The sequence below is a fragment of the Myotis myotis genome, unplaced genomic scaffold (assembly GCF_014108235.1).
Source record: "Myotis myotis isolate mMyoMyo1 unplaced genomic scaffold, mMyoMyo1.p scaffold_m19_p_14, whole genome shotgun sequence".
Classification (NCBI taxonomy): Eukaryota; Metazoa; Chordata; class Mammalia; order Chiroptera; family Vespertilionidae; genus Myotis; species Myotis myotis.
Window position 1 is genome coordinate 53,899,254 of NW_023416318.1, and position 19,206 is coordinate 53,918,459.

Below are 19,206 nucleotides of genomic sequence, written 5' to 3' on the forward strand. Positions count from 1 at the left end.
TAGTTTCAGTTGTTTAGTCATAATTTTCAGATTAACATTTATAAACGTATCTTTAACATGTAATTGTGTTCAGACATGCCATCTATACATGATAAGCTTAACAAGATATGATTCTTAATTATCTTGGCTCTTGTTTGCTCTTGGCATCTGCTTAAAGCATTAAGGTTAAGAAAGGGATCGTTTTTGGCTTATTCTGCAAAATTTTTAGTCTTTTGGAAAGTTCATTTTAACAATGGAAGAAAGAGAGGAGGTGATCTGCCCTGATCTATGAAACAGGCATTACTTTGCTGATGATGCTTCAGGGTGTAGGTGGTCTGAGTTGTTAAGAATCTGCAGCCTCCCACCATCTTGCACTTCTGCTGGTTGCTCCTTGTTCCGGGAACAGTCCTGTGGGTCGAGGGTTGCTGTTCTCAGTGCACGTGGCTCGGGAATGAGACTGAAGGCGGGCCTGGCCCAGCTCCCTCAGCAGTGAAGCAGTCAGGCCGTTCTGAACCCGTCTGCAAGGGAGTCAGGAAGTGTAAGCACACATCGCGAATGTGCAGGGTTTAGTAAGATTTGTAACAAATGATTTCCTAAGCCCTGTAGGTTCTCCATACTTCTCATTTCCCCCAAGTAATTATCACACCTTTTAACATGTCTTTGTGTAAAGCCCCACAAATCGGGGAAACAGGACTGTGTCTCCCTTAGTGTTGGGATGGACTGGCGGTGGAGTGGCCGCTGCCGGTGAGGGAAGGCGTGGTCCTGGGACTTGGGTGAGGAGAGGCTCCCTGCGGGGGGAGTCCCCCAGGTCTGATGTCGGGCAGTCCGGTGAGGGTTCTTCTCGAGCACCTCCAGTGGTTGCCCACCCGCAGCGCTCGCTGACGGCGGTCAGTTCCAGTCTGTTCACTTGGCAAATTCAGACGTAGTTTTCTCAAGATAAGATTTTATCTCATAGAGTGGGGCATGATATTAAAACAATTCTGGGCAGGCATTTTACAGATTAAGTATTGGTGTATGTAAGACTTGACTTGATGAATGTCCAGCTCTATAACTCCTGGCCTTTTTGTGCGTGGAGACAACCAAAAATTTCATCCCGCCCCTTTTCAGGGAGGATGGACAGCTCTGATGTGGGCCTGTTACAAAGGCCGCACTGACGTGGTCGAGTTGCTGCTCTCGCATGGAGCCAATCCCAACGTCACTGGTCTGGTAAGCGTGCACCCAAGCCCACCTGCAGGCTCGGTGGCCAGTTCTTGGGGGAGGGCCGCGGCTGAGGGCACTGCAGGCTTCAGAGCGACACAGATAACCCGGATCTTACAGATCAGAATGCAGAGGGGGACTCAGCGCAGGAGCACTCATTCTCAGGCTCAGCTTGCTTCTCAATTCGTATCAACAAAAGGTGACTCCTAGAGCTTCCCTGTCAGTTACAACCGTCTACATGTCGGAAGGAGTCTGAAACCCTGTGTCCTCTGGCCGGTGTTCTGTGGGCCTGCATATCAATCTAAATTCTTTTTTTAAAAGAAAAGAGACATTTTTCTGTGTCTTACAGATGGCGATGTACTCGTTACTACTTTGTGCGAGACTTGATCTCAGATTGCAGATTAAGAAACTTTTATTGATGGCATATCATTTAATGTACACTTTAACTATCTCACAGTTGTGCCCACTACACCTCAGTAAGGTTGAAACAAAGAACTTTTATTCCAGTTCATGGAAGGGTCATGTAAGAAAAGTTTCACACCCCTACTGTCAGTCCTGCCTGTTGGCCTGATAACCCGATTAAATGAGCTGAAACTAGAATAAATGCGGCCAGGGGATGTATTTAAGGTGGAGTGCATCTCAGCTGCCAATTAGGCTAGGGTGCGGTGTGTTTTTAAAGTGAGAAGGGTCTGTAATTTGATATTAAAAATATTACTTCATATTATTCCGTTCATTACTTTTCTTAGCAAACGTGTGCTGTAGCATCTGCCTAAAGGTTTTTCTTGCCTCTCTCCCTGCCTCTCTCCCTCCCTCCCTTCTCTGTCCACCACCTGCCTGCCTGCCTGTGCGCCAGCAGTACAGTGTCTACCCCATCATCTGGGCAGCAGGCAGAGGCCACGCAGACATAGTACAGCTGCTGCTGCAGAATGGCGCCAAGGTCAACTGCTCCGACAAGGTAGGTCAGCAGGCCCCTCGGGCTCCCGTCCACGTGCTGTCACTCAGTGTCAGGGACAAGTTTCCACACCGTCTCCTGAGGCTGCGCGGACGCGGGAGGAGGTCTCTTCGTACGTTTCTAGGTGAAACAAGGGAAATGGGGCCCGTAGTGCGCGCGGAGCGGTGAGGTTTCCTACGAGAGGGCCCGGCTTTGAGAGAAAGCGGGGGACTTGCGGAGGCGGCCCGAGTGCCCCCTGCAGGGACGTGGCCGCATGTCAGGGACCCTCCCGGTGAGAGCTCCCTGCTGAGGAGGGTGCGCCTGGCTGGCGGGAGGGTGGCCTGGAGCATGTGGTCTGGAGCTCTGGGAGGAGAGAGTGCTCAGAGGAGGAGCTCAGTTACAGCGTCTCTGAAGATGTCGAAGATTGTTCATTTGTAGACTTAGGAAGGCGTCTGAGCCAGAAAAAAACGTTATGCACAAAGGAGGAGCTAGGAATTTAATTCTGGGCGAATAGAGATGTAAGAGTGAGCTGGGGAAGGGCCTCCATATTCCTTCTTCCGCCCCTAAGGTTGCTCCACGGGGTGGCCGGGACCACTGCCCTCTCTGCAGGCTCCTCCCACCGCGGGCTGGCACCTGGGCTGCTGTCAGAGGCCCTGCCCCCGGGGAGAGCCGGGCTCAGCTTATAGCTGTGGTTCCTGGGGTGTCTGATGGGACCCAGAGAGGTGCTGTCCACACAGTGGCCACCAGCCACATAGCTGCCTAGATCACATCAACTAAAATAAGATGAAATAGTTACACTGGCCCCAGCTCAGGCGCCCAGTAGCCAGAGGTGCCTGGCGCTGCGGTGCTGTGCAGACGATGGCATTTCCACGGCACAGCATCCTCGGGACGCCATCGGCAGAGGCTCATGCACCTGTGGGCTTCTCGAGCTCACAGTCCCTGTGGCAGCCCTGGCTCTGGCCACCGCGCCCCCCAAGACAGAGCACGGCTGGTTCTGCACGAGTTGTGTCTGATGCCTTTTGCATCAAATTCCAGCAGGAGGTGCTGTTGAGTGCCATCCGAGGCTGCAGCTCACCTTCCAGGGCGGAGCTGAGGTGGGGTGTGTGTCAGAGCACGGACTGAGCCAGGCTGTGGGTTCAGGGTCCAACTCCACCTCCTAATCACTAGCTTTGTGACTTTGAGCCCATCACTGCTTCTCAGGGAAAATGCGTCATGGCCACGTGTCCTCACTCGTGTGCTAGGGTTCCATGGGTTGCACGTGAAGTCGCTGGAACCGTGGTTGGCCCTTGATTGTTGCCGTTTCCCTGCAGTCACACTGCTGCACTTTAACTTGTGCTTCACAAGTCGTGGGAGCGGTGGGGCTTGTGGGAAATCAGAGTGTGTGACTTCGTGACGGGAAATTCAGTCACTGATGATAACAGGTAAAGTCGGGGAAAAGGTATTTCATGCAGCGGCTGATCACCTAACCTGGAGAAATAAAAGGGGGAAATGTGATTTAGCTACAGTTAAAATTATGAGGGTGTAGGCAGTAATCTGAGTATACTCAGTATGATGTTTATCCACGTTGTGGCGAGCGCGGGCTCCTTTCGCGCCCGCTGATACGATGGTACATGTGTGCTGCTTTCACAGTACGGAACCACCCCTCTGGTGTGGGCGGCGCGAAAGGGTCACCTGGACTGTGTGAAGCACCTCCTGGCCATGGGCGCCGACGTGGACCAAGAAGGCGCCGTACGTACCGTCCCTGTGCTCACCACCGGTAACGGGCGTGCTTGTCGTTTTCAGAGGATGTTCTCCTGTCAGCACCTGGAGAAACCGCCTGCGGTTCTCAGTGACACTTGGAGACAGGCGTCCTCTTTCTGTGACGCCGACAGTGTGTTACATGGCAGGTGTCATGTGCATCAAGTTCTGCTCTTAAGGATCCATGGCCAATGCACACAAAGTGTGTGCTAGGTGATTTATTGTTATAAACTAGATGTGCAGTTTTTTTAAGAACCTCTAAAATAAGTTTTTGAAAGTGGGGTTTCTAGATCACTGTAAAAAAGAAGAATATACTTTTAGTGAAGTATTCTGTAGTTATTATGTCATTGTTTTCAGTTTCCCCCGTAAATTTTGTTATAAACAATTCTTCGCTTGAAGTCTGAAAGGCCTTACTTTGGATCGTTGGGTTTAGAATGTGTTTGATTTGAATCACGCTACCCACTGTTTTATCCTTCACTCCCTGTGTGAGGAGGTTGCCCACTGTCGGATCATCACTGAAAGAGCTGAAGGTCACAGGGTCCTGTGGACTCGGGGGATGGATGGATTTTCAAAAATAGAAACCACGCCTCCTGGCTCTCGCGTGTTTTTGGTTATTTATGTTGACATTTTATTGTCAGAAACAACTGTGATAGGCCACCTGCTTGGAAACATCATTGTATCATGATGGCATAAATCATATTTTCTAGAATGTATTAATTTCTTGGGCTGGTTTCTGTGCTTAGAATTCAATGACTGCACTTATCGTGGCTGTAAAAGGAGGCTACACACAGTCAGTAAAGGAAATCTTGAAGAGGAATCCAAATGTGAACTTGACAGACAAGGATGGCAACACGGCGCTGATGATTGCGTCCAAGGAGGGCCACACGGAGATCGTGCAGGACCTGCTGGACGCCGGCACCTACGTGAACATCCCCGACAGGGTAGGTGCCTGCTGGTCTCCTAGTGACGGGGGTGGGAGACGACCTCGTGGCCCACCGCCTCCCTGGTTCTGTCTGCACGCGGGCCTTCTCTCAGGGGGTGTTCGTTCCTCAAAGTCCTCCCTTCAGGGAGGGGCCTCCGTGCCGCGGGATTGCCCGGAAAAGTGGTTGCATTATACGCCCTGACCTGCCGCAGAGTGTGCTCGCCCGCTGCTCACGCCCCTGTGGTCTGTCTGCAGAGTGGGGACACCGTGCTGATCGGCGCCGTCAGAGGCGGCCACGTGGAAATCGTCCGTGCGCTGCTCCAGAAGTACGCGGACATCGACATTCGAGGGCAGGTACGTGGCTGTGGGTGGTTGGCTCGGAGTGTGATGGGCTGGCAGGTTGGCTGATCACAGTGCCGTCTGCCAGCGGTAAGCCCTGATGTGCTTCACAATGCCTCTCACATCCACGGCGTTGTTAGGGAATTCCTGTGTGGATGCCAGGCTAGCTTTAGAGAGGACTTACAGTAGCTCGGGGTCTGAGTGCACCGCTGTCACTGATGGAGAAGTACACTCAGCCCTGCCGTGGGCAGCCGAGAGCGCTGAGACTGGCGTCGCTGAGTGTGCTGTGCAGATGGCATGTCTTCACCTCCTGTACGTTTCCCTCTGTCTGTCTGCTCCGCCCCTTCCCGCCGCTGCATCGCTCCTCTCCTTCCCCGTCCGCCTGCCTCTCCTGGGCACTGGTAGTGCCTGTGGGCTTTGCCAAGGCAGCCTTCGCCCAAAGGCTATTAATTTAGGTAAAACCCCTAAATTTGTGGGTTTATCCAATATTTCAGAGCTTTAGCTCATTTTGTTGTTGGACGCTCTGGTTTCCACTCAGTTTTTGCTTTATTCACTTGTATCCAAATCCATTTTTGAATCAAACTAGTAAATCTCTAGCTCCACTTCAAAGTCTATATTGACCTATTTTTGGGTTTTGAACTCGATCGGATTTTAAAGGATGTGATCAAGATTGGCCTGTGGTGGTGGTGGGGCGGGGGCGGGGTTAAGAAAGCTAAACGTGGCGGAAGCAGTCGCCTGAGGCTTGTGTAGTGCACCCTCATGCATCCCTTTGAAAAGACTGGACAGAGGGAACGCCAGGGGCCCTTGTCCATGGGGGGAGCTCAGGTCCTGAGGACTTGGAGCCCAGCGCGTGGTCCCGGAGCCTGGTCACAGCACAGAAATGCACGTGACCTGTTCTTTCTACGCCAAGTAATAGAAGCTCCCCAGGCTCCCTTCATAACAAACCCCACAAGTCGGTCTAGGGTGCGGCGAGGGTTCCGGTGTTCCCGCCACGCAGCTGTGGGTGAGCCCTCCCGTTGCTGTCGGCAGGAGGACCCTTCGTATGTATAAGAGCGTGTCCTTCTGAGGACCCTTAGTATGTGTAAGAGCGTGTTAAAGCATGCGTCCCACATGCAGCCATTGCTGTTTTTATTGACAGGACAATAAAACTGCTCTGTACTGGGCTGTTGAGAAAGGGAACGCAACCATGGTGAGAGACATCTTGCAGTGCAACCCCGACACGGAAATATGCACAAAGGTAGGCCGACCCTCCGTCCCCTCACCAGCCAGTGCCAGTCCTGCGTGCTGGACACTAGATGACACCGATGTTACTAGTAATTTCCATGTGACATTGAGGGGCACTGTGTCCTTTCAGGAGCTGTGAGCTCACAGGGAAACGGAGTGTGTCATTTCTTACGTGAGTTAAAAGCGTTCAGAAAATGCAGTGTCTGCTATTGACCAGCCGTGGACGGGTCGTCCCCAGGATTCGCTCCTGCCCGCGTTGTGTGGGATGCAGACCCCTTTCTTTACGAAGACCCCTCGAGTGGGCGTTGGTGCCCAAAGCAGCCCTGCATCCGCTTTACTCAGACCCTGTGGACTGTTCACTGGATGCGACTTCAGGGACACATCCAGCCCGTGTGTAGTAGTTTTCCGTGGGGAAGATGTATTGGGAATTTTTGAGTGAAATGGTGATAATTCTTCATGAATAACACAGTCGTGTGGAGTCAGCCATGGGACAAGCCCATTTCATCTCCAAGGACGGGACAAGCATCTTTCTAAGACAGTGATGCCAGCCTCAGTGCACAGGCCAGGGCGGTTCCCCGATCATCTTTATTTTTTTAAAAAAAACCATATTTTTATTGATTTCAGGGAGGAAGGGAAAGTTGGAGCAGTGAGGAGGCTGCCCGAGGTCACGGTGGAGCTGGGGGTGGTGGCCACAGTGTGGGCAGGGAGCTGCGGCCAGACACACCTGCTGGGGTCGTGGGCCACATCTCATGCTCGGTTGAGTGATAGCAAGTTATTTTGATACAGAAGATTGGTTGTGAAAGGAAAAGCATGTTAGTTTTTACGGCTGTGTGTCCTGGAGAACACTGAACATAGACTGGTCCAGAGGCCGCTGCCCGAATTCTTACAGATGTGTTCATGTGACCTTAGCATGTCGGAGGGAAGCTGTCAAGGTGACACACTTCCTTCTGTGCCCACAGGACGGCGAGACGCCGCTGATAAAGGCGACCAAGATGCGGAACATCGAGGTGGTGGAGCTGCTGCTGGACAAAGGGGCGAAAGTGTCTGCCGTGGACAGGGTGAGCCGGGGCAGGCAGTGGGGAGGGGCCGGCAGCTGGCCTGCGCCCTGGGCTTCGGGGGGCTGGTTGGGTGTGTGCAGGGAGGTCACCTGCTGGGACACCTGGGTGGGAGCCCCATGCCCTGCCAGCTTCCCGGTGCGGTCTCCAAAGGGGCCGGAGGAGGACGGCTCGGAGAAGACGGCATGGTGTCCCCTGGGGGAGGGGCCCCTGCACCTCGCCTGCTCCCCACTCTTCATGGTGGACGCGGCTGCAGCGGGCGGTGTGGGGAGGAGGCGGGAGCGGGTGTGCAGCGGGTGTGCACTGGCTGAGGCAGACCCTTACATTGGACATAAATGCGGTGGGAGGGTGGTTACTCACCTGGGCGGGGGGCGGCAGGAGGAGCTGCTGCTTTCCCTAGTGACTCGGGGCCGGAGGACAAGGGCCTCTCTCAGAGGCTGCGGGAGAAGCCAGTCCGGAGGGGGGCGAGGAAAGGACCGCGAGAAGACATTGCCGGGGGCGTGAGAGAGAAGTGCCCGTAACTTGGGTCTGGTGTCTGACACAGGAAGAGCTCAGATTTGCAGTCGTTTACAGCAGCGGGAGAGTAGTCCCGTGTGCACCCCTGTGACGACACGCCGCCCCCTCCCCTGCGCCTTCCGCAGAAAGGAGACACCCCTCTGCACATCGCCATCCGCGGGAGGAGCCGGAAGCTGGCGGAGCTGCTCCTGAGAAACCCCAAGGACGGCCGGCTGCTGTACCGGCCCAACAAGGCGGGCGAGACGCCCTACAACATCGACTGCAGCCACCAGAAGAGCATCTTGACTCAGATATTCGGAGCCAGTGAGTACTGCGCCTGCTCCTCCCGGGAAACAAGAGGCCGCAGCAGTTAGCGGCCGCCACTTCATGGAGACGATAAAGGCGTCACTTTGCCGGGGACAAGTGCTCCTCCCGGCGCAGCTCCTCTGCACTGCGGGGCAGCTTCTGATGACGCGCATGCAGGCGGATCAGTCAGCATGTGAGGCCTGAGCATCTCGCCTCCTTTTCTAAAAGTCTCCTGCCACCGTTCCCCCAGGCGTACCTTGTGCTGCTAATCAAAACGCCCAGTTTCCCGAGGGTGGCGCGAGCACCCACACTTCCCTGCCTGGGCCGGTGGTGTGCCCACCCAGGTCTGCCTGCGCCATCCCCACGGCTGCCTCTGTTTGTTAAAATTCTCTCTCCAAGGCTCGGGCCAGCCGCCACCTTCTCAGTGACACTTTACCTAAACACATACCAGTTTCGCCTCATTTAAATACTCAGGCGTTTGTGTTTATATTTTCTTTGTTGTTGTTGTTAGTCCTCACTTGAGGCTATTTTATTGATTTTTAGAGAGAGTGGAAGGGAGGGAGGGAGACAGAGAGAGAAACATCGATGTGAGAGAGACACACCCATTGGTTGCCTCCTGCACGTGCCCTGACCAGGGCCAGGGATGGAGCCCGCAACCCGGGCCTGTGCCCTGACCAGGAATCAAACCATGACCTCCTGGTTCATAGGTTGATGCTCAACCACTGAGCCACGCCCACCAGACTCCTCTAGTATTTTTATGGTTTTACTTTTTACATTTATTTATGTTTCAGAAATTTATTTTTGTTATACAAGGTATGAGGTATATGGAGCTATAATTCTATTTTTTAAAGTGGTTGTCTAACTTCTTACCACCACTCACCAAATCATTCTTTCCCGCTGATTTGAAGTGTTTATGTTAGTTCCTGGGTGAGTTCTGTGATGTTTTAGCTGTAGCTTTATGGACACCTGCTTTTGGTGTCTTTAAATTGTTTCTTAGCTACTTTCACATGTCTTTGCTTTTCAGTTTTTAAAATCTTCTCATGGATTTTGATTGGAATTGCCTTAAAGTGATAGATTGATTTGGGGAGAATTGATGTCTGTGAGTCATTGAGCCTTTCTGCCTGGAACCATCGAGTGTCTCTTTTCTCTGAGTCGGTGTGGTCTTCGGTAGTGCTGTGTCGCTTTCTGTGTGTACTGTCACACATCATATTGTTCCCGAATGCACCCTGCTCCGCATTCAGCATCGCAGATCAGAACGCGCCTCCATTGGCGGGTAGACAGCACCACGCCGCAATTGGCAGCATTTTTCTCTCTTGGTTGTACATGATCATGGTGCGTCCTACACTCAGTAGGTGTCTTGAGGTCTATAAAATGTGGTATTAACTTAAGAGGATCAGAACCTGTTTTACACATTTAAGTTTTTTCTAATTCAATAAACAATAGATACAAATGGATTTTTCCTTCTAGTGCAGCCGTGGTCAAATTACGGCCCGTTTGAAATGAATAAAACTAAAAAAAAAAAGACTGTACCCTTTTATGTAATGATGTTTACTTTGAATTTATATTAGTTCACACAAACACTCCATCCATGCTTTTGTTCCAGCCCTCCGGTCCAGTTTAAGAACCCATTGTGGCCCTCGAGTCAAAAAGTTTGCCTAGCCCTGTTCTAGTGTCTCTCTCTCACATAAGGCCCGTTTATAATTACAGGACACTTGTCTCCCACGGAGACGGACGGCGACATGCTGGGCTACGACCTGTACAGCAGCGCCCTGGCGGACATCCTCAGCGAGCCGACCATGCAGCCGCCCATCTGCGTGGGGCTGTACGCGCAGTGGGGCAGCGGCAAGTCCTTCCTCCTCAAGAAGCTGGAGGGTCCGTACACAGCGAGGGCTTTGCTGGTGGTTTTAGTTTTTGCAAAGAAAAGAAAAACCGAGTTTTACTTGGGGATACATGTGGAGTTTGGTAGAAAGAATGAGTTATTTAAGCTCATTTGGGCTCAACACACCTTTGAGAACTGCGCTTCTCAGATGTGATTGGAAGGAGGGGTGAGGCGCAGTTTCAGAGAGGAGTGAATGGAGGCGTCACTAGTGAAGACACGTAGCGAAGTATGAGTGGTTTTCCCGTTCACCTACGGCAACACCTTGTTGCTTGTATAATACAAACCACAAAAAACCATCAATACCACCTTGCCGGAGGAAGTGCCCGACAGGGATTGGTGCACCTCCACAGGAAGCGGGGTGCCGGCTGGAGCCTGGGAGTGGGACTTTATGTTGATCCAAAGAGAACATTGGTTAAGTGGCTAAGTAGCAACATTTTATTGAGGGCCTTAGTAAGTGCCCCATAATGTTTATATTCAACTAGAGGCCTGGTGCATGAAATTCGTGCATGGGTGGGGTCCCTAGGCAGGCCGGCGATCAGGGCCGATCAGGTTCCCTGCCTCTCCCCTTCCTCCGCCCATTTCCACCGCCACCCACTGCCAGTTCCCTGTCCCAGCCTGGGGCCTAGCCCCGACTGGGCGATTGGGGCCTGCTGGCCGGTGGTAGGGGCCGACCACCAGCTTGGCGGGCAGGTGATGGGCTGATTAAGGGGAGGGACTGGGAAGTTGGCTGCCGGCCCTGAGGAGGGAGCTGGCCATCGGCGCTCCTGGGAAAGGGGCTGCATCTGCTGCCACCCACCCCCGGGGGCCTGGCAGAGGGAGGGACCAGAGGGTTGGCCTGCAGGCTCCATCGGCAATTGGGGCCTGTGGGCCGGGGGCAGCTCTTGCACTGAGCATCTGCCCCCTGGTGGTCAGTGCGCGTCATAGCGACCAGTTCTGCCTCACTGGTCGCTCAGGTTTCTGTATATATGGATGTGAAGTTAGGAGTTGGTTCTTGAAGCAGGAATACGCTTTCTGCTCCCTCCCCAGATGAAATGAAGACCTTCGCGGGGCAGCAGACCGAGCCCCTCTTCCAGTTCTCCTGGCTGGTCGTGTTCCTGACGCTGCTGCTCTGCGGGGGCCTGGGCCTGCTGGTCGCCTTCACGGTCGACCTGACCCTCGGAGTGGCCGTGTCGCTGAGCTGCCTGGCGCTCCTGTACATATTCTTCAGTAAGTCCTCGCTGCTGCTGTTGGCAGCGACGTGGAGACGTCAGGACTCTTGTACCTAAAACATCGCCTGCACCTCTCTCCCAAGACCTTGAAGTGAATTTCATAAATCACTTAGAAAATGGGTCTTTTTGCTGCTTTGTAAATTGGCCTAGCCCAGTGGTTCTAACCTTCTGGCCCTTTAAATACAGTTCCTCACGTTGTGACCCAACCATAAAATTATTTTCGTTGCTACTTCATAACTGTCATGTTGCTACTGTTATGAATCGTAATGTAAATATCTGATATGCAGGATGGTCTGAGGTGACTCCTGTAAAAGGGTCGTTCGACTGCCAAAGAGGTCGCGACCCACAGGTTGAGAACCACTGGCCTAGAGGAACATGCCCACAGCCTGGCAGGAGCAGCTTTGAAAACGAGAGTCTGCTTGTCAGTAGTGAAGCAGAACCCTAGTTTACTGCGCTCACCCACGTGTATCTTTGTTAGCGCTTTGTATTTAAATCTTGTTTTGAAAATAAGTCTTCATAGTATCACTGGCATGTTCTTGAGCGTTTTGATCATGGTTGTAATTTTTATATAAAAGCAAAGAAAAAATATAAAACCCATGTCCTTGGGGTGTCTGCAGTTGTAAGAAAGGAAACAGTGACAAACCCCACATTATTTGCTCTGGGATCTGAGCGAGCCATGCTTCTGTGGAAGGTATCGTCTTGCTTACGTCATGTTTCAGCTGTTAACGTTCCCTGCTCATGCCTCCTGTGTGTGGCGGACGCTCATGCATGGAGGAGCGGGGGTGGGGGGGGTGGGGGTGGGGGTGGGGGAGAGGTGGCAGAAAGTGGCAGGACCAGGAAGAGCTGCGTGGGCCTGCCGTCATCCTTGCTGTCTGGCTGCTGGGAGGAGGGGCTGCCTGACCCTGGGGGTGTGGCCATTATTTAACTCTGTGTTTCAGCCGTCATTTACTTTGGTGGCCGGAGGGAAGGAGAGAGCTGGAACTGGGCCTGGGTGCTGAGCACCAGGCTGGCCAGGCACATCGGGTACTTGGAGCTGCTCCTCAAGCTGATGTTTGTGAACCCGCCCGAGCTGCCCGAGCAGACCACGAAGGCTTTGCCCGTGAGGTGAGTCGGTCCCTGCGACAGTGACTTAACACGACGAGGCCCAATCCAGTTTGTAATGCACCATTCTCAGTGCCCGCTTCAGAAACTTTTACAGGAGAAGTAAAACCAACAGCCGCCTGGTCAAGGGCACTGGGAAGCACTCCGTGTCCATCTCCTCCCGCACATCAGAGGTCAGAGAACCTCCCTATGAAGAATCTGTTTCACTTGGATTTGCAGATTTTATCTATGTGCCCGCCCCCTCTCCTGTGACACCTACTGCCGTCCGTGCGACACTTGTGGACAGAGCATGGCCCTGGGCTGGGTCCTGGCACCTCCTGTGCTGGCTGTGACTGGGCAGCTCGCTGTGCTCCGCTGCCCGTCCGCACCTGTGGGCACGTGCTACCTGCCTGCCTGACATTATCAGTAATGTCACGTGGGAAACGTCTGGGGAGACATGCAGGAGGGTGAGAACAGGCGTGAGGGGGCACAGGTGCGAGGGGGCACAGGCACGGGGCAGGGCTGCGGGGGAAGCAGTGGAAATAGCTGAAGCAGGAGGAAGTCAGTGGAAATGAGCACGAGAATTCCACATGCACTGAAAGGAAGAAGTCACAGTGACTAAGGTAAAACGTGCAATTGTAGATGAAAGCAGAGGCCACACCACACAAACTGTGGCAGCTGTCACATGAGAAGAAGGAAGACATAAGCCTGCAGGAAAGAGAGTCAGTGTTAAGACAAGGATTTAAACATAAAAAGTTGAAAAGAAAACTTACAGAGTAGAATAAAGTAATTGGGGAAATATTTTTACAGGAAAGGACACATTTTAAACTAACAAGATGGTATCACTTTAAAAAGAGAGGTCACTTCACACAGCCTCAGTGGAGAGCAGAGTGCAGTGCGGGCAGTGGGGCCACAGACGGCGTGAAAGCCGGGCTTGTCTGCTGACGGGGGAGAGCTCGCTCAGGGAGGGAGGGAGGGGAATCGTGCGGACATACTGTTCACCCAGGAATTCAAATGTAAGCAATTCCGTTACTTCAAAGAGCAACTCGAATAGAATATTCTATGACTTATTTTTAAGTCTCTGGTCGAGGTTTAAGCTATAAATGAAATAGTCTAGAGCAGTGGTTCTCAACCTTCTGGTCCTTTAAATACAGTTCCTCATGCTGTGACCCAACCATAAAATTATGTTCGTTGCTACTTCATCACTGTAATGTTGCTACGGTTATGAATCGTCATGTAAATATCTGATATGCAGGATGGTCTTAGGCGACCCCTGTGAAAGGGTCGTTTGACTGCCAAAGGGGTCGCGACCCACAGGGTGAGAACCCCTGGTCTAGAGCCTGAGTTTTTATTTACTTTTATTTTTTTTAATATATATTTTTATTGATTTCAGAGAGAAAGGGAGAGGGGAGATAGAAACATCAATGATGAGAGAGAATCATTGATTGGCTGCCTCCTGCACGCCCCCCACTGGGAATCGAGCCCGCAACCCAGGCATGTGCCCTTGACTGGAATCGAACCTGGAGCCCTTCAGTCCACAGACCAATGCTCTATCCGCTGAGCCAAACCAGCTAGGGCTAGAGCCTGAGTTTTTAAATGGCATTAAATGCTCAGTGAGTAGGTCGTGTCCTCTGGTTCTAATCGCCCAGTTGGTGCTTAGGAACCTTCCCGAAGTGCCGCTCTGTACCCTCATGTGGTGCCGCCTTCTCGTCGCCTCGTGAGACCTGCCGCGGGCGGCCCGCTGGGCCCTCACGGCCTCTCCCCTCCGCCTTCAGTCGGAGCTGCTCTGTCCCTTGGCTGCGTGCGGCTTGTTCATGGTCTTTCCACAGAGACGTGTGTAGGGTGTTCGAAGCAGAAGATGCCTGACTTCGAGTTCTTTTCCCTCCTTCACTTTAAAAACAGTCTTCTGAAAGAGACACAGACAGGCAGGGGCCTGACACAGGCGATGCACAGGGGCTTCTGGGAGAGCTGAGGCCGTTTTCTCCCGCAGGTTCCTGTTCACGGATTACAACCGCCTGTCCAGCGTCGGCGGGGAGACGTCCATGGCCGAGATGATCGCCACCCTCTCGGACGCCTGCGAGCGCGAGTTTGGCTTCTTGGCCACCAGGCTCTTCCGAGTGTTCAAGACGGAGGACTCGCAGGGTAGGGCCTGCTCCCTGCTGGTGCTGTGTGTGTTTGTGTGTGTATGTGAGTGTGTGTGTGTGTGTGTGTGTGTGTGCTGTGTGTGTGTGTGCTGTGTGTGTGTGCTGTGTGTATGTGTGTGTGTGTGTGCTGTGTGTGTGTGTGCTGTGTGTGCTGTGTGTGCTGTGTGTGTGTGCTGTGTCTGTGTGTGTGTGGTGTGTGTGTGTGCTGTGCTGTGTGTGTATGTGCTGTGTGTGTGTGTGCTGTGTGTGTGTGCTGTGTGTGTGTGTGTGTGTGTGTCCAGCACGCGATGCAACGAGGGGACATCGGGTCGGCCTCGGCCTCCCGTGCTGCGGGGGATGCTCTGCATCTTGGCATGAGTGTCAGTGAGACTATCGTCCTGCAGGGAAGAGGAAGTGGAAGAAGACGTGCTGCCTCCCGTCCTTTGTCATCTTCCTGTTCGTGCTGGGCTGCGTGGTTGCGGGCGTCACGCTCCTGGCCGTCTTCCGCGTGGACCCGAAGCACCTGACCGTGAACGCCGTCCTCATCGCCATCGCGGCGGTCGTGGGGCTGGCCGTGGTGCTCAACTGCCGCACCTGGTGGCAGGTGCTCGACTCGCTCCTCAACTCCCAGCGGAAGCGCCTGCACAGCGCGGCCTCCAGGCTGCACAAGCTGAAGAGCGAAGGCTTCATGAAGGTGCGCGCGCGCTCGCTTGCTCGTGGCGCCTGGGGCCCTGCCGCGGGGCTGGAGGACGGTGCTTGCGGGGCGCCCGGGGCCCTGCCGCGGGCTCGCTCTCAGAGCGCCGTGGTGGCTTCAGTTTCAGCCCAGGTTTCTCCTGTGGAAATGCACATTGAGTGGGAAAAGTTAGAACAGGAGCATCTTTTTATAAAATAGACTTTTATAAGAGACGCAGAGGAGCTAGCGAAAGGGGTCCTTCACGGTGCGATTCCTGCCTAGTGGCGTGGGCCCTCGGGGCCTGGGCCCGGCAGAGCAGAGGGACTGAGGACAACGTCCTTGAACTGACGGCCACGTCCCATCAGGAGCCGCAGGGTTGGGTCACTTAATTTCCATTCAGGTCTCAGACTGGTGACCTTCAGAGAAGGGGATCTTGGAAAGAAGCCACTCAGCCCAATTGAGTAACTTTTTCGAAGGCCATGACGGGTGTCCCTCCTTGTGGGGGGAACTGCTGTCGGTGTGAAGCCGCTGTCCCTCGTGGAGCCCCCCTTGGGGTCGGGCGGGACCGTGGCGGCAGGAAGGCCGGGAGTGTCCTCGTCAGTGGCTTCTGTGAGGCTCAGAATGCGCCGCCCTCAGTGCGTCTGTCTTTCTCTCGCGCGCAGGTTCTCAAGTGCGAGGTGGAGCTGATGGCCAGGATGGCCAAGACCATCGACAGCTTCACGCAGAACCAGACACGGCTGGTGGTCATCATCGACGGGCTGGACGCCTGCGAGCAGGACAAAGTGCTGCAGATGCTGGACACGGTGTGCCCACCGCCCGCGGGGCTTGTCACGCTGGGGGGTGGCTGCGGGCACAGCTCGTGGGGCGTTGGGATTGCACTTTTCTTTCGTAGAAGTAATCATCTTTATGTAGAAACGTAGCGAGAGTGAGCGTTCGTAGACAGGTGCAGAGAGCGTGCACGTGCTGGCGAGTGAGAGGAAGTGAGGGGAGGCTCGCGGTCCCGCGTGCCCCAGCGTCTGCGGACGGTCTGGTGCAGCTGAGAGCAGCAGGGCACATGGGTCGCCGTGTTTTGCTAAAGCCCCCCGCGTGCCTCTCCGTGAGGTGTGTGCTGAGCAGCAGCATGTGACAGCAGAGACCAGTGTGCCGTGCCTCTCGCATGTTCCCGAGGGCCTCTCCCGAGGGCTGGCCTCCCCTCTCCTGTCGACCGCCAGCGCCCCAGATGGGACGGGAGGACTTGTTTTCTCCCGAGACCGTCACCGTCACCTGGTGCAGTGTCAGATGGTGCAGAACCAGGTGGAGGCTTCAGTGGCAGCTGTGTTCAGATAGAATAATATTGGATGAAAAACAGTTTTAAGAAATACCCAGTCACCAAAGGCTGCACGGGTCTGGGAGGGGGTTTCGGAAACGCTGGGCGGTTGAAAGCTGCACCGCGAACGCACGTCCCGCCCGCAGGTCCGCGTGCTGTTCTCCAAAGGGCCGTTCATCGCCATCTTCGCGAGCGACCCGCACATCATCATCAAGGCCATCAACCAGAACCTCAACAGCGTGCTGCGCGACTCCAACATCAACGGCCACGACTACATGCGCAACATCGTGCACCTGCCCGTGTTCCTCAACAGCCGCGGGCTGAGCAGCGCCAAGAAGTACCTCGTGGCCTCCACCACCAACGGGGACATCCCCTGCCCGGACGCCGCAGGTGCCGGCCAGCCCCTGGGCGTGGGCGCAGTCCTGTGCGTGTGGCTCACCTTCACCTGGCAGGGCGGTGGGCGTGGGCACAGTCCTGTGTGTGTGGCTCACCTTCACCTGGCAGGGCGGTGGGCGCGTGGGCGCAGTCCTGTGCGTGTGGCTCGCCTTCACCTGGCAGGGCGGTGGGTGCGTGGGCGCAGTCCTGTGTGTGTGGCTCACCTTCACCTGGCAGGGCGGTGGGTGCAGTCCTGTGCGTGTGGCTTACCTTCACCTTGAAGGCTGCAGGCGGGCTTCTTCCCTTGAGCTGTCCCGCAGCAGAAGGCTGTGCTAACGGTGCTCTTGGTAAATTCTCTAAGGGACACAGGACGACGCCGACAGAAGAGTCTCACAGATCAGCCTTGGAGATATGACAAAGTTTGGCAGCAAGACAGCCCTCAATAGACGGGTAAGATGCCGTCTCTTTTGAGCCCCATGTTTGTGTTGCTGTTACTCAAATAAAGCTGAGCTGATGGCACTAAATCATCTTTTGTAAATAGTGCACCAAGCTCGGCCAATGCATTTTCTCACTGGACTCCTTCCTGCGTCAGTGGCTTTGCGGGCATGTCTGACCCTACAGCCACAGTGACTCACGCAGGAGCCCCTGTCCCTCCCAGCCGGTCCTCAGGCCACACGCCGCTCCAGACCCAGACCCAGTGAGCCCCACGGTGTTGCCCAGTGCCCGTGGCCACCACAGCTGTGAGGGGAGGGAGGCCTTCCTCCTCCCCCGGGTGCTGTGCCCACCGTGGGTCTCCCGACCCTCTGCCCACTCCCAGACCGCTCTCCGTGTGGAGCAGGGAGCGCACCAGGCCAGGAAGCGGCCCGGTGCAGGCCGCCATGGCCACAGAGCGCTGAGGACGGCCAGGTGGGCTGGCGCTGACTGGCACTGTTTTATGTGGTTTTTTGTTTGGTTTTAAGATTGTTACATTAAATTTGGATCTTTGGCATTTAAAAATGTCTTCAGTGACATTTTGACGTTCTGATTTTATGCCTCTACCCTGTGCAAATACGGATGCCAATTAATGTGATGAGTGGCCGCTGACGCTAAGTCAGGAGCAGGGTGTGACCTCCCGTGCCGAGTATCTGCCCTGGGACATGCTGAACCTTAAAGCCCCGCAAGGAGTTAGGCTGCGTCACCTCAGGGCTCCTGTGAGCAGCTGACTTCTCCGTGCGGAGTTCTGCTCGCGTGTGATCTCCCAGGCCCCGAGCTCGCTCGGCCGCAGGGCTAGGAAGCTCATTCCCTCTCAGCGCGCCAGGGCCTGGGACCCCTGCGGCCGTGTTTCCAAGGCCTGAGCCCTGCCTCGGAGTCAGGTGGCTCTTGGCGGGTGCGATTCCGCCCTGGGCCTGCAGGGCGAGGCTTGTTGCTGTCGCAGGAGCCGTCCCCGGCCTGTGGGTGACGCTCGCGCCTGCTCCTCAGGACACGTACCGCCGGCGGCAGATGCAGCGGACCATCACGCGGCAGATGTCCTTCGACCTGACGAAGCTGCTGGTGACGGAGGACTGGTTCAGTGACATCAGCCCGCAGACCATGCGGAGGCTCCTCAATATTGTGTCCGTGACAGGTACCTGTCTCCTGTCTCACGGCCCACCAGCCTGCACGTGCCGGAGCAGCTCAGTTTCGGGAGCAGAGGGGTGTCCTGTGCTTGGGCGTTTGCGTTGCTGAAGGCGTGATATTTGCTTTCAGGGTGTTTAGTAAAACCAAAGTGAGTTCTGCCAACAAAAATCAGCCATCAGTGTGCACTGTTATTTCAAAACGTGACAAGTTACAGAGGCCTCTGATTTCCTCTCAGGTTTAATTGAGTGGAAAGCAAAGGCCCTGTCCCTGGCCCAGCGACCAGAACCCCTTTCCAAGGAAGAGGGGCCCAGCCACGGTGCTGTAGTGTCGCGTGGCCGGGCAGACAGGCCGAGGGGTGAGGCAGGAAGAGCTGGGTGGGGGTCTGTATAGTAGTTGTAGAGGAGGGAGAATTCATCTGAGCCAGAACAACTGGATATAAACTGATAATGATCAAGTTAAACGGATAATGTTCAAAATGAAAAAGCAAAAATATCTGCGGTTCAGAATCCCAACAAAATCAGGGATAAAATGATGAGGCAGCGAAACAAGGCATGAGTTCTAAAAGATTGAGGATTGCAGCTGCCCACCTGTAAGCTCTCCCCGTGCGGAATGTGAGCGGGGTTCCCAGAGAAGCCCGGGTAGACAGGGTTAGGGAAAAGAGCGAGTCCTGGGAACACATCATAACCACCTGGTTGGTCATTCCCAGAGGCACCTCAGTCCTAGAAATGAAAGGGGCTCGCACACTCACCCACACGGGAGCGAGAGTGGGCCGGCACGGCTG

At 54.5% G+C, this 19,206-nt stretch overlaps 1 protein-coding gene across 10 annotated transcripts in view; it reads left to right on the plus strand.

The window, feature by feature from the left end:
* Positions 1-19,206, plus strand: part of KIDINS220 (kinase D interacting substrate 220) — a 59,809-nt gene that overhangs the window by 8,782 nt on the left and 31,821 nt on the right. For 7 of the 10 annotated variants that reach the window (XM_036335421.1, XM_036335412.1, XM_036335414.1 and 4 more), the window contains exons 5-21: positions 1,087-1,185; positions 2,030-2,131; positions 3,737-3,835; positions 4,588-4,785; positions 5,022-5,120; positions 6,244-6,342; positions 7,289-7,387; positions 8,026-8,203; positions 9,893-10,057; positions 11,091-11,270; positions 12,211-12,376; positions 14,343-14,494; positions 14,880-15,169; positions 15,811-15,951; positions 16,601-16,844; positions 17,191-17,279; positions 18,288-18,432. In XM_036335421.1, coding sequence (XP_036191314.1) covers positions 1,087-1,185; positions 2,030-2,131; positions 3,737-3,835; positions 4,588-4,785; positions 5,022-5,120; positions 6,244-6,342; positions 7,289-7,387; positions 8,026-8,203; positions 9,893-10,057; positions 11,091-11,270; positions 12,211-12,376; positions 14,343-14,494; positions 14,880-15,169; positions 15,811-15,951; positions 16,601-16,844; positions 17,191-17,279; positions 18,288-18,432 — 2,545 coding nt within the window. The remainder of the gene's footprint in view (positions 1-1,086; positions 1,186-2,029; positions 2,132-3,736; positions 3,836-4,587; positions 4,786-5,021; positions 5,121-6,243; positions 6,343-7,288; positions 7,388-8,025; positions 8,204-9,892; positions 10,058-11,090; positions 11,271-12,210; positions 12,377-14,342; positions 14,495-14,879; positions 15,170-15,810; positions 15,952-16,600; positions 16,845-17,190; positions 17,280-18,287; positions 18,433-19,206) is intronic. The other 3 variants (XM_036335413.1, XM_036335418.1, XM_036335420.1) reach the window with 1 other exon arrangement.